General features: G+C 34.5%; 1 protein-coding gene across 1 annotated transcript in view; it reads left to right on the top strand.

Annotated features, from left to right (window-relative positions):
• The window catches only part of LOC149080943 (condensin-2 complex subunit G2-like), a 60,098-nt gene that overhangs the window by 38,723 nt on the left and 5,036 nt on the right, over positions 1-16,339 (top strand). The window contains exons 20-26 of the mRNA XM_089237636.1: positions 858-965; positions 1,103-1,276; positions 2,652-2,751; positions 7,901-8,076; positions 12,145-12,279; positions 12,799-12,881; positions 14,646-14,746. Coding sequence (XP_089093762.1) covers positions 858-965; positions 1,103-1,276; positions 2,652-2,751; positions 7,901-8,076; positions 12,145-12,279; positions 12,799-12,881; positions 14,646-14,746 — 877 coding nt within the window. The remainder of the gene's footprint in view (positions 1-857; positions 966-1,102; positions 1,277-2,651; positions 2,752-7,900; positions 8,077-12,144; positions 12,280-12,798; positions 12,882-14,645; positions 14,747-16,339) is intronic.

Here is a 16,339-nt window from a genome sequence, read left to right as displayed (position 1 = left end):
AGAAGCATGGAATTTTATTTGCTGGCATAATGAAACACAGGGCAACAACTTCGTGTAATTGGGTTCTTGAGCACAGAGCGTCTGTGTAAAAAGTTAACATTTTTATTTTTATAACCAGTTGTGTAGTTACTATACAACCCCTTGCAACATGAATGACATATGAGTCCTACACTTTATTTAGAACTTTTTTCTAATTGGAAGCATGCCTCTAGAATCAATGATTCGCCAGTAAAATGTCATACACCCTGTTACCTACGCACCCTGTATATCATCACCTTATAATGAAAAACTTGTACATCAATTCCTTTTGAAAATGACTTTTAGACAGTTTTAGATTGAGAACATCTTATCTCACCTATTACAACTTTAAAGAAAAAGAATAAAACTTTATCAATCTGCCCTCTATAGAGAAAAAAAATTACTCCATTTTGTGTGTTATCCAATGGGATGTTAGGTGATGTCAGGTCTGAGGAGGTTTAAGATAGTAGATAAATGTTAAATCGATATATTTTCTACAAAATGTTAACCAGCAACACCCTTCCATTTGTTAAGATTTCATTAAAAGGAATGCAATTTGTGTATGCAGATTATACGCCACAGCGGACAATACAATGATATTTTAAAGTAGAAAAATTTGTATCAGCAAACTATATGCCACTGTCCATTATATGCAGGTAATTAACGGTATACAACCACTACATACGCCATCATGACCATCAAAATATTCTGAAAGATTCAAAATGCAATTCAAGGGAACAACAAGACTCAATATCTCAGTTCTACCAAAAACATTTTTTGCATTTTAGTATGAATGTATTTTTATAACAATTTAGTAATACTTTTTTACATGTATTAAGGAAGCCATTCTAAGTAGCCAGAGGACCCTAGAAAATGAAGATAAGAAGTTGTTTTTCTTCTCTAGTTTCTCTGTTATAGCGAAATTAGTTGTTCTTCACCAAGCAAAGGCGAGTTTTAATGTAGTTCTTTGTTTTCTATGATAGGTTCAATATGATGTTACAAAAAAATTCTTTTTCTACTGTGCACATATTTTACAATGTATGGAATTCACAGACATGATATTTTTATGCATTTTATATTGTAGAATGTAGAGTCTGACGAAACTTTGCAAAGTCTCATGTCATGGGCTGCAAATAACTTTCTTTCTCAAGAATCGGTTGGCGCATCTAATTCAGTTAGAAGACGCTCTAGGAAGTCAAGTTTAGCTGTTCAAGAAATTTCTGAAATGTACAAAGAATTAGGCTGTGTAATATGCAAAGTGAGCTTATTATTATATAGATGAGGGTTAGTATGGATATTTAAAAAATTTTGGGTGTTCAAAATACTGTCGACGTCTCTTATTAGAATCATGAATAATATTATCATCCAGGTGTTACCACTTTTGTAAAGAATGAATCGGACCAATACCATAACACAAGAAAAACAACTGTTTAGAGTTATCGGGACTTTTGGATAATGTGGTTTTTTTTGTTTTTTTTTCTTCTTTGTCAAAAGTTTTTATTACACATTCTGAATCTAAGGTTTAGCGAAGCATATTTTTTTCTTTGTGAGTTATCATTATCATGCCTGAAGAATGTGAAGGAGTCTTGAAGCTGTACTCTCCTCCCTTTGTTATTGACAAATATATCTGTCCTTAATGTTGTTATATCAGTCCTTAGTATTCACTGAGTTCCATGTTTTGCAGAGCTGTTTTTTGCAGTGGCTTTTCTATAGTGAAGGCAAATTTATTACAAAAATAACCTTTTTTTAAGTTCTTGGACAGTTTCTTTCAATCAATCAGATTCAAATTTCATTTTCTGAGAAACTTCCTGAAGAATCTATGAAATGTATTGCACATTCAAAAAAATATTGTAATTTGTTGTATATAATATAGTTTCATTCTAATGCCTTACAATGTCTAAAAAATTGCAGGATTCATTAAAAAATTTGCAGCTTAAAAAAAAGTTCCATTTTAGAATAGAATTTTTAAAAAATTGAACAAAATTGAAGATTTTGCAACTAATTATGTGGGAAAGAAAAAACGTTGTCCCATTTTACTAATACCCATTTGCCATACATCCCATTCAACCAATTAGATAGTCACAGTGTACTTGCAAATGGGAATTTTTCTGTTATAGAAATCATTCGGTTATCGTTATCAGAAAACCAGAGTCCCGCTGTGATCACATAAAGCACTGTGGACTGTATTTAATTAATAGAAAAATGTCATTCTATATTTTTTTTTTATAAAATATTATTTGAAAATGTTCTTTATGTAGATTGTTTTGAACATAAAGAGCAATGCTCTCTAAATATCGGAAGCTCCAAAGCAGAATATGCTGGAAACTGTGACATACATCACAGAACAAATTACTGCTGCTATTGAATAATCTTGATAAGGATTTTAAGAAAAAAGAGCTTTGTGTTGAAAACATTATTATGGGAATTTTTACAAATTTTTTCAGTCAGGTGATAGCTTATTGCAGAACAATGCAAAACATTCTGTTTTGGGGAATATAACACATTTTTTCTCCTTAATGGTTTTTTTTTTTTGAAAATTTTGCAGATATAATCAAATGGCTTTTTGTCTATTTCTTTGTTAACGAATTTTATTCACTGATATTTTTTACCTTTTTTTTTTGTAACTGAATTAGGATCTTTTTGGCATAGCTTGTGACATAGCAGCTGCTGTGCGAATAACAGAGAAACATTATAACAGCTATCTGCAATTTATAGAATCTGCTTTGCAGTCAGGTACAACAGAAAATTTAGTTTCATTTGTGTGATTTCTAATACAGAATTTAAACTCTACTCAATTATTAATATAGTGTTTTAAAGTTTTATTCAATATTATACATGGTTTTATTTATTTTTTTACTTAAATGATAAATCTTCATTTGAAAAATATTGATGGGGATTGAACCCAGGTCCCTTTTTGATGCGAGTCCATCACTATGACCATTTGACCACCAGGGTTTAAGCTGGATGAAAAAATTCCTTTCGCAAAAAAGCGAAAATTGGGTGAAAAGCTTTAGCAAAATGCTACAATGCTAATGTAATGATTAAGGGTTGGATGTCTACTCGTTTCATACCTCCTATATGCATTTTTGCAAAAGTGGCTACTACTTCTTTCGCATTCTACGATTTTCTTTCGCATTTTGCGAAAAATGTGACCGTAGCTTAAACCCTGTTGACCACCACAGTGGCTAATTATTTGGACTGCATTTGACAAGTGTTGGTTACAAATACAAGGCCACATGCAAAATGCGCATCGAGGTGGCTGAGAAAAAGATGCCCATAACATCATATGTGCATGTTAAAGATTTCTAAAAAAAATTATGTCTTATAAAATCTTTTTTTTTTCTGTTCCCTCTGTGCTTTATGATCACTTTGAATAGAGAATAGATAGATGTTCTGAGTGATGTAGAGCTGAATGGTGATTGAGTTATGTTTCTTTGTTTTGTTCAGTGCATTTATCATTGAATTATGAGGTAGACATCTATTGCTTTTACTTTGTTTTTGTAGTGCAGTAGAAAACCCTTAATTCATATACTTTAGTCAGATTATATAATTTTTTGAAGTGTCTCTGCAAGAGAAATTCCTCAAAAATTGGCTTTCATCCATCATCAAGAAAATTCACTTAATTATATCAGTATGAACGATGTGGATTGAGGAGTTTTGCAAGCTTGGGGAAGCCTCAAAAGGAGGGGAGTGGGGCTTGTAAGTCACTTGTCGAAAACGGTCACTGTGGTGCAAAATTTGAAGTTTTCATCTCATTATAATATATCAGCAGTATAAATAAATTCTATTCAGAATATGAAGAGATTGAAAAAAATTATGAACCTTGATAAAATGATGCAAATGGTAACAATGAACCTATATGTGTGGCTACAATTGGCACCTAAGCAAAGATAAATTTTTGAAAATATAGTCATGAGTTGTCGCCAGGTTAGGATTCTGTCTACAGTGCTATAACGTTCAGCATAAGGGAAGAATATGTGTGTCCCCTGCAGCTTAACAGTAGAACACTTGCCCAGGCAATGAAGAGGTTGGTGGTTCAATTCTCTGCAGAGGAATGTGAATTTTCTTTCCAAAAATTCATCTTCGCTTAGTATTCAGGCAATGGTAATATGTATCACTAATGATGTCATTACTGTCAATCATCAACAGATAAACGGATTGCAAAACATTACATGGTTCAGAATTGAAAAGAAGATGGATTCAGAAAATAGCAAAATCAAAAGTAATAATAGAACATAAAACTACCAATTGATTAGAATTTTATATTTTTTGGATAGTGTTTTAAAAGATCCGACCATTTATGCAAGAGATTGTGACTAATCATTCGAGAAGGTAGTCGAAAAATCAAGGTGTCTATATACAGTCGGCCCTCCGTATCCGTGTTATCCATATTCATGGTTTCCGGGAGGTTTAAGAGAATTCACGGTTTTTTCTTTATTGGAATTTTTTTTTGACAACACTCAGCAATCATCATTCACGGTTTTTTCTTTATTGGAATTTTTTTGACAACACTCAGCAATCGTCATTCACGTGTTTTCTTTACAAAATTTGAGTTGTGCTTATTTAGGATGGCTCATTCTTCTAGTGCAACTGATAATGCTTTGAAAAAAACAAATAAAAGGAAAAACTTGACATGAAAAATTGGATATAATGTCAAAAATATATTGTTTGGCGAAAGTAAGTCAGTACCTGGTGTGGTCTGCCATTACGGAATCAATGAATCTACAGTAAAATATATCTCGAAAAAAGAATCTGAAATTCGTCCAGCCGTGGCTGTAGCTGCACCTGTGGAAGTCAAAACTTTGCAGCACCTACGGGATCCACATGTTTCTCGTACAGAAAATGCTGTTTTTTGTGGGTAGAAGACTAATGCAAAAAGGTATTCCAATTGATTGTAATATTATAACAGCAAAGGCGAAACATTTGCACTCTTCCATAAGGAAAAAGCTGTTGAAACGTCTTATTTCATCAGAATTTTATGCAAGTAATAAGACTGTATGCAAGTAAAGGTTATTACATAGGTTTAAGAAACGAGTAATACCACGTAATGTAAAAATCACTGGCAATCAAGACTCTGCCGACCAGGAGGCAGCTAGAAAATTTCCAAAGACGTTGTAGAAAATTATTGAAGAGATGGGTTATACACAACAGCAGGTGTTTAACGCTGACGAAACTACACTATTTTGAAAGAAAATGCGGCAAAGAAGTTATACAAAAGAAAAAAATGAGCTCCTTGTTTTAAGGCAAGTAAAGATAGACTTACTGTGTTGTTTTGCACAAATGCGTATGGGTACATGATAAAGTCCACTATCATTTTCAAATCTGTGCATCTGTGAGCACTGAAGGGAAGGATAAGCCAAAGCTCCCAGTATTTTGGACGAACAATAAAAAGGCTTGGACTATAAAAATACTTTTCCTGGATTGGTTTAAACTGTGTTTCGTTCCGGAAGTCAGGAGGTACCTTGTTAGTGAAACATGCTATTCAAAGTTCTTTTGATACTAGATTGAACGAGGAGGGATTAATGCAGCTGACTGGTCCTGAAACTGAAGCGGTAGCAGATGAAGATCAAGATGAAGTAGAAGATAAGTTCACCGCAAGTAACACAGCCGAAGGACTTCGCAAGTTCAAATCAGCAATAGATTATTTTCATAACATAGATCCCTTTATTTTACGTTCTTCACATGTAGAAAAATTAGTAAAGGAAGCCTTGTCAACATCCCCAACAATTGCTGCACCCTCTTTTACATCCCCTTCTACGTCACCCTGCTCTTTCTCATGATGTTCAATAAATGAGATATACAAACAAAACCTATGGTTTCGGTTATTCACAGATTTCCGTATTCGCAGTCACCTCCAGAACGTAACCCCCATGAATATGGGGGGCCGACTGTATATTTTAAAAAAATAAAATAACTAATATTTTCAGACTGGTTTCTGCAAAAGATATTTGAAGAATAAGTTAAGTGATTTATGTTGTAACAGTTTATGAATTATAAAAGAATACATTTTTTATGTGTTATTATAGATATATACACTGCTGGCCACCGTAAATGCAACACCCTGAAGGAAGCATGCAAATAATATGAAATTTACAACATGCATTAGCGGTGGTGAGATATGCAAATGATTAGAATTTCAACGCAGAAGCACATCACGCGCGCCTGTGGCGCCACTTCAAAGCACTATTTAAGGCTTGGAGATTTCGACGATTTGAAGTACGGCAATTGTGTTTTTCTTGGGGTTTTTTCGAAAAAACGATCAATTATGCCTCGTAGAAAACAGTGATCATCTTTTGATCAAGTATCCGAGTTCGACAGAGGAAGGATAGTGGCCTACCGAGATTGTGGATTATCTTTCAGGGAAATCAGTAGTCGTGTTGGACTAAACCAAACAACTGTAATGCGGATATGTGATCGTTGGATGCAGGAGGGTACGACGGACCGACGTGTTCGATCGCATCCACCTCAGTGCACCACTTCACGTGATGACAGGCATATGGCAGTGACGGATCGCTCAGCCACATCACGAACCATAGCACAGCACATTCAGTCTGTACTGCATCATCCAGTGTCTGCACGTACCATTCGACGCCGTTTACGGCAGAGTGGTCTGTCCGCAAGACGTCCATTGCTTCGTCTACCCTTGACGCAGAACCACAGACGTCTCCGCCGCCAATGGTGCGATGAAAGAAGGATGTGGAAGGCACAATGGAATGAAATTGTCTTAACTGACGAGTCACGCTTCTGTCTGCAACACCACGATGGTCGGATTCGAGTCTGGAGACACTGTGGAGAGAGGATGCTGAATAGCTGCGTTATGCACCGCCATACTGGTCCTGTACCGGGTATTATGGTATGGGGCGGTATTGGATATCACTCTCGCACTCCTCTAGTACGCATTGCCGGTACTTTAAAAATCCAGCGCTACATCTCCGAGGTGTCGGAGCCAGTTGTCCTTCCTTACCTTCAGGGCTTTCCCACAGCCATATTTCAACAGGATAATGCGCGACCACACGTGACACGCATTCTCCAAAGGTTCTTCGTCAATCGCCGGATTGAATTGCTTCCCTGGCCAGCTCGCTCTCCAGATCTTTCGCCGATAGAAAACATGTGGTCCATGGTTGCTCAACGATTGACCCAGATTACATCCCCCCACACCAGATCAACTTTGGCAACGCGTGGAAGCTGCTTGGTCTGCTGTACCCCAAGAACACATCCAAAGTCTGTTTGAATCAATGCCAAGGCGTGTGGCAGCAGTGATCTCCAACAATGGCGGCTACTCTGGCTACTGATTTTGGCAGGAACCACACTTCACAGAAGTCTATAAATTTAATCATTTGATGCTTGGTCAACATGTTATCTACAAAATAAATATTGTTGCGATATCTCTTGTCTTTCTTGGTGTTGCAATTTGGGTGGCCAGCAGTGTACTTATTGTTGTTATTTAAATCTTTTTATCTTCTCGAAGAATATACAGCAAACCCCTCTTAAGTCACCTCTTTTTTTTTTTGTGGCTAAATAATTTCTCATTGTGTAACAGAAGTGTGCATTTCAAACCCGTGATTAAGTCATCCCCCTGTTATGGAAATTTTTTTTTGTGCCCTTGGTATCTATAAAAAAGAAGTTTTATTGTATTAATGAATATATGTTTTAAAGAAACATTGTCTAAAATGAAAAAAAAAATTTTAATACAAGAATTTATAGTCTGGAATATTTTATTCCTAATCTGGAATTATATCTAAGTCCTGAGGAGTCTAGATTATAGATTTTCTACTGTGTATAGAAGAAGAAATACTGTATACGAAAGCAAATGTGGTATATGCTGATGCACACTTGTAGATATAACCTAAATTACATGGTTTTTTTTTAATTTTCTCTTTAGGGTATTGTTCAAGTTATATCTCATCAGCTGCCATGCTTGCAAGAAGACTGTCTTTTTACAACAGATCTATCTTCAATGATGTTTCTGATCAGAACTTCATAATGCTGCGTGATATGTTTGATGTGATATGCAAATTGGTGATCAAAGAAAAATTCTTCGAACAAATTTCTGCAGAGGTAAGGTTCTAAAGGATTTTAATATTGTGGTTCCAGTATTGGTGCTTATGAAGTCTTCCCAGTTAGTTTCCCCAGTGAGAATGGCCTCTAAGAGAGGAATAGATTTTTTAAAAAAAATAGGGTCCCATATATTTGACCCGTATTTTTATTGAAGTTTACTGAAATTTCCAATGTTAACTGAAATCATATATAAAGCTAATTTTTGCTGCTTATAAATTGCATTAGGATAATTATGACTATACAGGCAAGTGTCAGATATTTGTCATGTTCAAGATTTTTTTTTTTTCTTTGGTGGTGTTAAATGCAATAAATACTGATTATAATCATTTTATTTTAAAACTTGTTGCCTCATTATTTAAACAGTATATCTGTGGGAAAATTTGCCTAGACTTGCGTCATTAATCTTGGAACGAATACCTGGCACAAGTCTGGGTATGACTGTATAGGAACAAATTTTTAAACAAAAGTGCTCAACTTTTATACATAAGTATTGAGTAGCAGTTGTGATTCTAAAAAGTTGTGATTGAAACTCAGAAAATCGGTGAAAGATTCATATTCACTGAAAAAATAATTTTAGAATGAGTGAAAATTCATATTTGATAGAAGAAAAAAATTTCAGAATTAATGAAAATTAGTATTTCATAGGCCGGGATTACACTAAAAGTTTGATAAAAGTAATTTCATAAAACTTGTAAAATGCCACCAATAAGATTATCAGTTTCATTTGCTCGAATGTAACCTATGAACTTTATTGGTTGAATTTTTTGAGTTTTATACAAGGGATTTTATCAAACTTTTATAGTGTAATACTGGCCATAAGGAAATAATTTAACAAATGATGAAAATTCCTATTTAACCGTTTAAAGGCCGAACTATGAACAAAATCACTCATTGTTTTGAAATTTGGAATTTGAGGTCCTTTTGCATGCCTATACATAGATCAACTTTGAAATTTGAAGAGAAAAATTTTCTTTGTTTTTCACGATGTTCCATTTATGGAACATTGGCACTTGGGTAGAGGTGAAAGCGGAAACTGGTATCGCCTGTATTCTCACGATTTTTATTTCTGGAGTACAGTTATCTCACAAAATTTTCTATTTTGGACTACAATTTCAAATTCGCAACACATACCGATTCTTTTAGCATAAAAATGAGTGAAGAAAATTTTCAAATTTTTTTATAATGTCCATGATAAAAGAAGGAAAACATCTTTGATGGACCCAGTCGTCACATTGGTAGCATTTACATTGTGTTTTTTGGCAAACCGCACACCGTCCTTGTGTCGCAGACACAATATAATGGCCATCGGATGGCCTGAAATCTTTTTTCAGTTGACAATGTGGACCTGGATAAATAATTAACCCCTCCTTTCGTAGAAGGTTCATTGTCACTCCTCTTCTGAATTCCAAAAGCAAAATAAGATCTGCTTCTCGCAACTCTGAATGAATTATCCAAACGTGCTATAATGGTCGTATGGCAAATCTTTTCAAATGGGGTTTTTGATCGGATTCTAGAAAGAATTTTTTTTTATCCCATGCATTGTTTTTTTTTTCGGATTGCTTAAAAAACTGCCTTTTCTTGAAACCTTAACGTGAGTGTTGCACTTTTTCTCCCCTACATTTTTTTAAAAACCCGTTATGGTAATTTCTAATACCTCATCCTAGATGTTGCAAAATATATATCTAGCATTCCACATACATCAGTTGGAACTGTTGTCACTAGATCATTTTCAACAATAACAGCATCCGTGATGTTCCCATTTTCATTAGCAAGTAATTGGCATATATATGCGAGTTATAAATATGATACTAATTATGTGTGTGTGTATATACAGGGTGATTATAAAAAAAACTATCCCGACATATGGGCCCCTAACTATCATACCATTCACAGAAACTGAATGAAATTTTGGCATAAGGTATTTTGATGTATGCGCTCAAGAATGATATGGAAAACAACAGTGTCACTCTAACAGTTACGGTTACAGTGAGAAAATTTCGAAAATATCAAATGGCAACACCAAGTTTTTTGTATTGGAATGTGATCTCCATTGTGAAAAACCCTAAATAGCGTTCGAACAGCAACTGTAGCATGAAAATCACCGGCGGTAGATAGGCTAAAAGTAAGGACAACCAATAAGGACAGAGAAGCAGCATAAAATATAACATTTTATAGTGTTTCACAAATTTTCCACATGACCTTGTGGAGGACTAATCAGGCTGGGATCTCAGCCGAAGAAACGGTGTGATGAATGAAACGAACATTAATGCTCTGGTGCCCGGCAAAGTCCTTTTTTACTTTTTCCTTGCCTAGCTCCGGGTATTTTCATGCTACAGGTGCCATTCCAACGCTATTTAGTGTTTTTCAGTATGGAGATTGCATTCCCATACAAAAAACTTGGTGTTGCCATTTGATATTTTCGAAATTTTCTCACTGTAACCGTAACTGTTAGAGTGACACTGTTGTTTTCCATATCATTCTTGAGCGCATACCTCAAAATACCTTATGCCAAAATTTCATTCAGTTTCTGTGAATGGTATGATAGTTAGGGGCCCATATGTCGGGATAGTTTTTTTATAATCACCCCGTATATATATATATATATATATATATATATATATATATATATATACTAAATATCCTACAGCTTCTTCTAATGTGAGATATCTTCCGGACATGGTTACATACAGTTGAACATAAAAAGACTATTTACTATTACCTATCACGGTTTGATTAGTCTGCGGTTCACACAAAAAAAACAATTTCCAAGAATGCAAGAATAAAAAGTACCCAAACAATATAAATATAAACAATTCTTCCCCAGAAAGCACATTCTTCTGTTTCATATTACCCAGAATTGCCTCCATACACATGTTGAATGATGACACCACCCTGGGGTTCGAACGGGAAAATCGAAACAGCACACTGCACATTAGATATCCCTTGAATCCAGCTCTCTTGAGAGGCCAATGTTTCATAAATGGAACATGCATATTTGAACGCACGTAGCTCTTCAAAGTTTAACAGCACAAAGAAATTAATTTATTTTGATAGATGTATTAAGTGGTAGAAAAATACAAAATAATTTTCAATTTGCTTCAAAATTGAAATTTTGGCAAATGTTAATCGAAATGGGGAAAAAATGCCCAAAAAATGTCAAGTTTCCAAATTTATTTCAAAAAATACTTTGAACTCTCCTTTATATATGATAAAAAAACCGGAAATATTTGAATCAATTTTATCTGATATATTTGCAAATAAAAACTATGTTCCATTTATGGAACATTGGCCTTTAAACGGTTAATGGAACATTTTCCAAATTAAAAAAATAATTCACAAATTAAAAAAATAATTCACAAATTAATAAAAATTCATATTTAATGAGGAAGTAATTTAAGTATCAATAAAAATTTATATTTAATGAAAAAATTATCTCAAAGTAAATAAACTTCTCCATAATGTGGGACTCTGTATTTAACCCAGAGTCGTCGGCTCCACTGGATTCACTGTTGAGACACTATTGTGTGAATCTGGATACCACATTATATTATCACTAAGCCCATTGGGCTTCATGAATTTTTTTTTTTTGTTTGGCTCAACACTCTCTTAAAGGTTGAAAACTATTTTAGACCAAATAGTCTTTCAGGCTTCCTCATATGGATTTTTAAGTGGAGGAAGCAGTCAGCCAAAGTTGGTATTTTGAGCATAGAGAATCTCTCCAAGAAAATTTTGAACCTTCAAAAAAAATTTCAAATTTACAAAAATTTGTATACATTTTTCAATATTTTAACTTTTTTCAATTTCGGCCATTTTGAGGGGCTGCATAATCCTCCATGCCCCCTCCCTCATGTGTGTCTTGTAAAGTGGGTGCATCAGAATATTACAAGATGCTGCTTAGGTGAGGAATGGTGAAAAAAAAGTTGGGAACCACTGATATACAGTATTTATTTTTTTTATATTCATTATATTGCCCCCCTCCCTGGATCAATGTTTCAATTCTACTTCGGTAACTTTTTTCTCTTGCAAGTGATTATACCAGCTTATAATTTATTTGCCTTTTTTTTTTAGGAAAAAGATAAACTTGCTACAGAACTAAAAGAATATATGTTAGCCCAAATAGAAGGTGAAGATACATCGGAGAGTCTCACTTTGAAGACGGTATTTGATTGCCTCAACAATTGTCTCATTCCTGCTATCGAAGAGGTTGGTGAGAATGTCTGATTATTTCAAATTTGTGAGTGTTAAATAAAAGTTTTTTTCCAAATTTGTTTTCTCTACAAGTATGTATCAATTTCACAACCTCCAACTTATCTAATGGCATTAAAATTGTATTTATTTCCAAATGAATAGCTATTTTACATCTGTCAAGAACTTTTCTTTACACCCCCCCCCCCCCCATCCCAGACAAATTTTTCTGTGCCACAAGTTTCCACCAAAAACAATTTCATTGTGTACATACATGTTTTTCTTGTACCTTAGCGGATAAAATATTCCCTCACAAAAAAAAAGAAAATATTTAAATACAGTAAAACTTTTGGTGACACTAGTGGGACAAAACAAAAAATTTCCCATAAAAGAGGGGTGACTGTTAATGAGGGGTTAGAAATGCATACTTTTATTGTACAAGGGAAATTGTTATTAGTTATGCTATTAAAGAATGGGTTTTACTGTGTATTTGAAGTTTTTGATTTCTTTTTTTCTTTTGGGGATTTTCATTAATAGATTGATACAGATGCCGATGATCTTAAACTTACATCAGTTACTTCCATGTTACTGTCTATAATCAGTGGAGAAGAACTCCTTGGGTAAGTTTTCTAATTTTTATCACTGTGGTCTTTGCTCTGTTTCAGCAGTAATGTTAATCAACAAATGTATGTAGTGATAAAAAATAATACTTCGGCTGATGAATGCTTCGGCTTACAAGTTTTTTTTAATATTTTCTGTGATATAGGTGCATGTGTTGTCACAAAACAGCAGCGTCATGAGCCAATTTTTTGTGCCAATCAAAATTAAATCAATGGGTATCTCTCACATAAGCCTGATTAATTCCCACCGCAGAATTTGCTTTCCCCAGATACACTTCTCTTTATCTTTCAGAAATATTTTGAGCCATTTCATACAAAATGAATGATTAAGCTAAAAGAAAATTCATTTAAAAAGAAATAAAGCTTTATATACTTTTGAATAGTTTCAGTGGATAGGGTATGACTTGTAATACCAAATTGAACAGTCTGAGTTATCTTTTTCCTTTGCATGTGTTGTATGATCCGACTATCAGCTATCGCATCTCACTCACAGCTATCGCATCTCACTCGCAGTATCACTGTCTCAATCACTTGTTCTTCGCTGCAGCTCAAGAACCTGACTGCATAGCATAAAAAAAGATCTTCCCTATCTCGTCTTCCTTTGGAGACTATTTAATACAACTATGAAGTTGTTTATCTCAGCCTTCTGTCAGCGTTTGTCTTTTTTTTTATAATGCTTCTTTAAGGTTTTATGAAAGTTTCTTTAAAATTTTGGACTGTACCTGGAACGAATTAGACGTCTTTCCATAGAAATCTATAGAAAATCACATTTTCTGTAACGAAGATTTCAACTATCGGAAATATCTCTCCCCCTTTTGTGGATTCGTGAATAGAAAATTCTTCAGTGTTGTACATAGTGCCACCACAAGCTTGAAGAAACAGTCATTTGAACAATGTTTTGAACACCTGAAATTTCTATGAGTACTATTGAAAAACTGTACATTTGAGGATATTAATTCCAACTGGTCATGCAAATTATGACCTACTGCTGTTATTCTTTTGACCACTATAAAAAAATATGAAATGCACATATTTAAGACATTTCCGGCAGCATTTATTGACTATTTCTTTACCAAGGAAACATTGCTAAAAACCTTGGAATTTTTTGTGATAGCTGATTTAATATATATATATATATAGGCTCTCACATACTCACTGCCGATTCATTCTGATTTATAAATTTCTGTTCTTACTTTTATTTCAAGGGGGAAAAAAATTTTACTTTCTTTCTTGATATTAATACATTTTTTTTCAAATAAAAAAATTTTTTTTGGATCTTGTTGAGATGTCGTGTGCACCTATAATTCCCCTTCGGGGGCCACAAGTTTGACATCCCGCTGTAAAGGCTTCTCTTGAAGGAGAAGTTCTCATTGCAGAAGGCCATTTTCTGTATGAGTTTCATTTTCTCAACTTCTCCCCCGAACACCAGCATTTGGCATCATTAGTACATATCGTAACTTGATATTATATTCAAAGATTTGTTTGTAGCTTGAAATCCGTCTTTTTAACAGCAGACACCAAGCATTGAACACTGTGTGCACTTATGTTTTTTTCAGGTCAACTGTTGATAAAGACTTGGATTTCAAGCTGTAAACAAATCTTATTTAATATCAAATTACAACACCTCCTGATAATGCCAAATGCTAGTGTTGGGGAACCATTGAGAAAAATGAAGTTGTGCCTTTTGTCCTTAGAACTGCTCTTCCAGTTAACAATGAGCATTAAAACATTATCAATTTTTTTTCTTTCCTAATTTCTTTTCAGTTTGTTAGTTAAAGGAATTCCAAATTGGACTAAAGGCGAAGATATCAAATATGTAGCTGTAGCTTCATGGATTTTCATCAAGACTATAGAAAATAACAAAAGTAAGATATGCACTTGAAAAAAAATCATAAATTCAATCTTAACTGAAGATAATTTTTTTTAATGTTTTGCTACAGAGTGGAAAAAGCATCACCATTAGCTCTGATTCACTATGCGAATGAAAACTAAAATATCTACTTTCTGTATTATGAGGTTACCTCCATTCCCCCATAATAATAGTGTTTAATTTTCTTCCTGATGCAACAACAGAGTGCAGAAGTTAAAGTGGTGAATATAACAAAATAATTGCACTTAAATATGGAGATGAATACAAAAATTATGATACTTTAAGGAAGAAGATTTGTTTGAAAAATAAAAGTAGGTTCTTGATAGTCAAGTGATATTAGTATGTTGGTGTCTGATTTGGTGGTGGATTTAAGTTTACTAGGGTAGTGGATCCCTACCAGGGTTTAAGCTAGATAAAAAAAATTCTTTATCGAAAAAGCAAAAATGGAAAAAAAAGCTTTAGCAAACATGCCAACATTGGCTTGAAGCTTGTCGGTAGTGATAAATGTTCAGCTTTGCCATGTGAAGGGAGGGGGTACCCCCTCTAGGACATCATAATCATAGTGCAATAAAAAATAAACACTCAAAATTTAATTTTTTTTTTTTTTAATTTTAATTGAAAGTTCATTAAAAACAGCACCTCATTGGCACTGATACCTAGAAGGCGCAGACCACATGTCCTCCCTTCCTCCCGAAGCAACTTCCCGAGGTTGACAAATCCCTTAATAATTCATGGATATTCAGTGCAATCCCAATCTGCATACGCCCTTGTGGGCTGTATATATGGACTGGATGACTTGCAACCCTAGACCCCATATATCATCTTGTTTTGTTCTAAAGTGTCTACTTGGTTCTGCTAACTCAAGACCCCCTCCCTGTTTTGTTTTTTTTCATGTCAGAGCTCTTATCTACGATGAAACATTCTTTCCGACACAAGTTCTGCGAGCTTGACCATGCATTATACAAATGAAGCCGGGTCCAGAACTGCTGCGAACATGCCAGCTTTACCATTTTGAACATCTCAAAACCCTGTTTTTAGCTTACAGCGTTATGCGGTTTTGACAGGGAAACAGGTTTTTGCGCAGTTGGGCATCAAGTAGAGCGGTGGGTTAAGACTGGGCTTTACAGATTGCCTTCTGCGCACAGACAAACAAATCGGTTCCGAGTTTGTCTACTCTCGATGCAATTTAAAAAATAATAAAAATAGGTAAAACACCGCAAGAAACTAGACCTGATTTTTTTTTTAAATCCGACTTCTGTAGTATCAAGATTGGCTCCCTCGTCACATTCTAAGATTTTCTTTTGCATTTTGCAAAAAATATGACCGTAGCTTAAACCCTGATCCTACCTCTTAGACTCTTTTCACGTAGGGATACTTAAATTGATCTCAAGTAGCTGGGAGACCAAGATGCTGTTCAATTGAAATATTTAAGTTGCCCATTTTTTTCTCACACTCTGCTACTAAAAGCATTCCGCATCTCAGGAGCCTATGAGAAGTGACACAGGTTTTTAGTTCCGTACCTTCATGCAATTGATTTATCGGAAATTCACGGACAGAAAATCATCGCTGTGAAAATTCACTGACAACA

Source organism: Pholcus phalangioides, unplaced genomic scaffold, assembly GCF_987345545.1.
Source record: "Pholcus phalangioides strain wild (caught in Gottingen) unplaced genomic scaffold, Ppha-v1.0 ptg000010l_1, whole genome shotgun sequence".
Lineage (NCBI taxonomy): Eukaryota > Metazoa > Arthropoda > Arachnida > Araneae > Pholcidae > Pholcus > Pholcus phalangioides.
The sequence above is the reverse complement of the archived record's forward strand: the minus strand, read 5'-3'. Positions and strand labels throughout refer to the sequence as shown.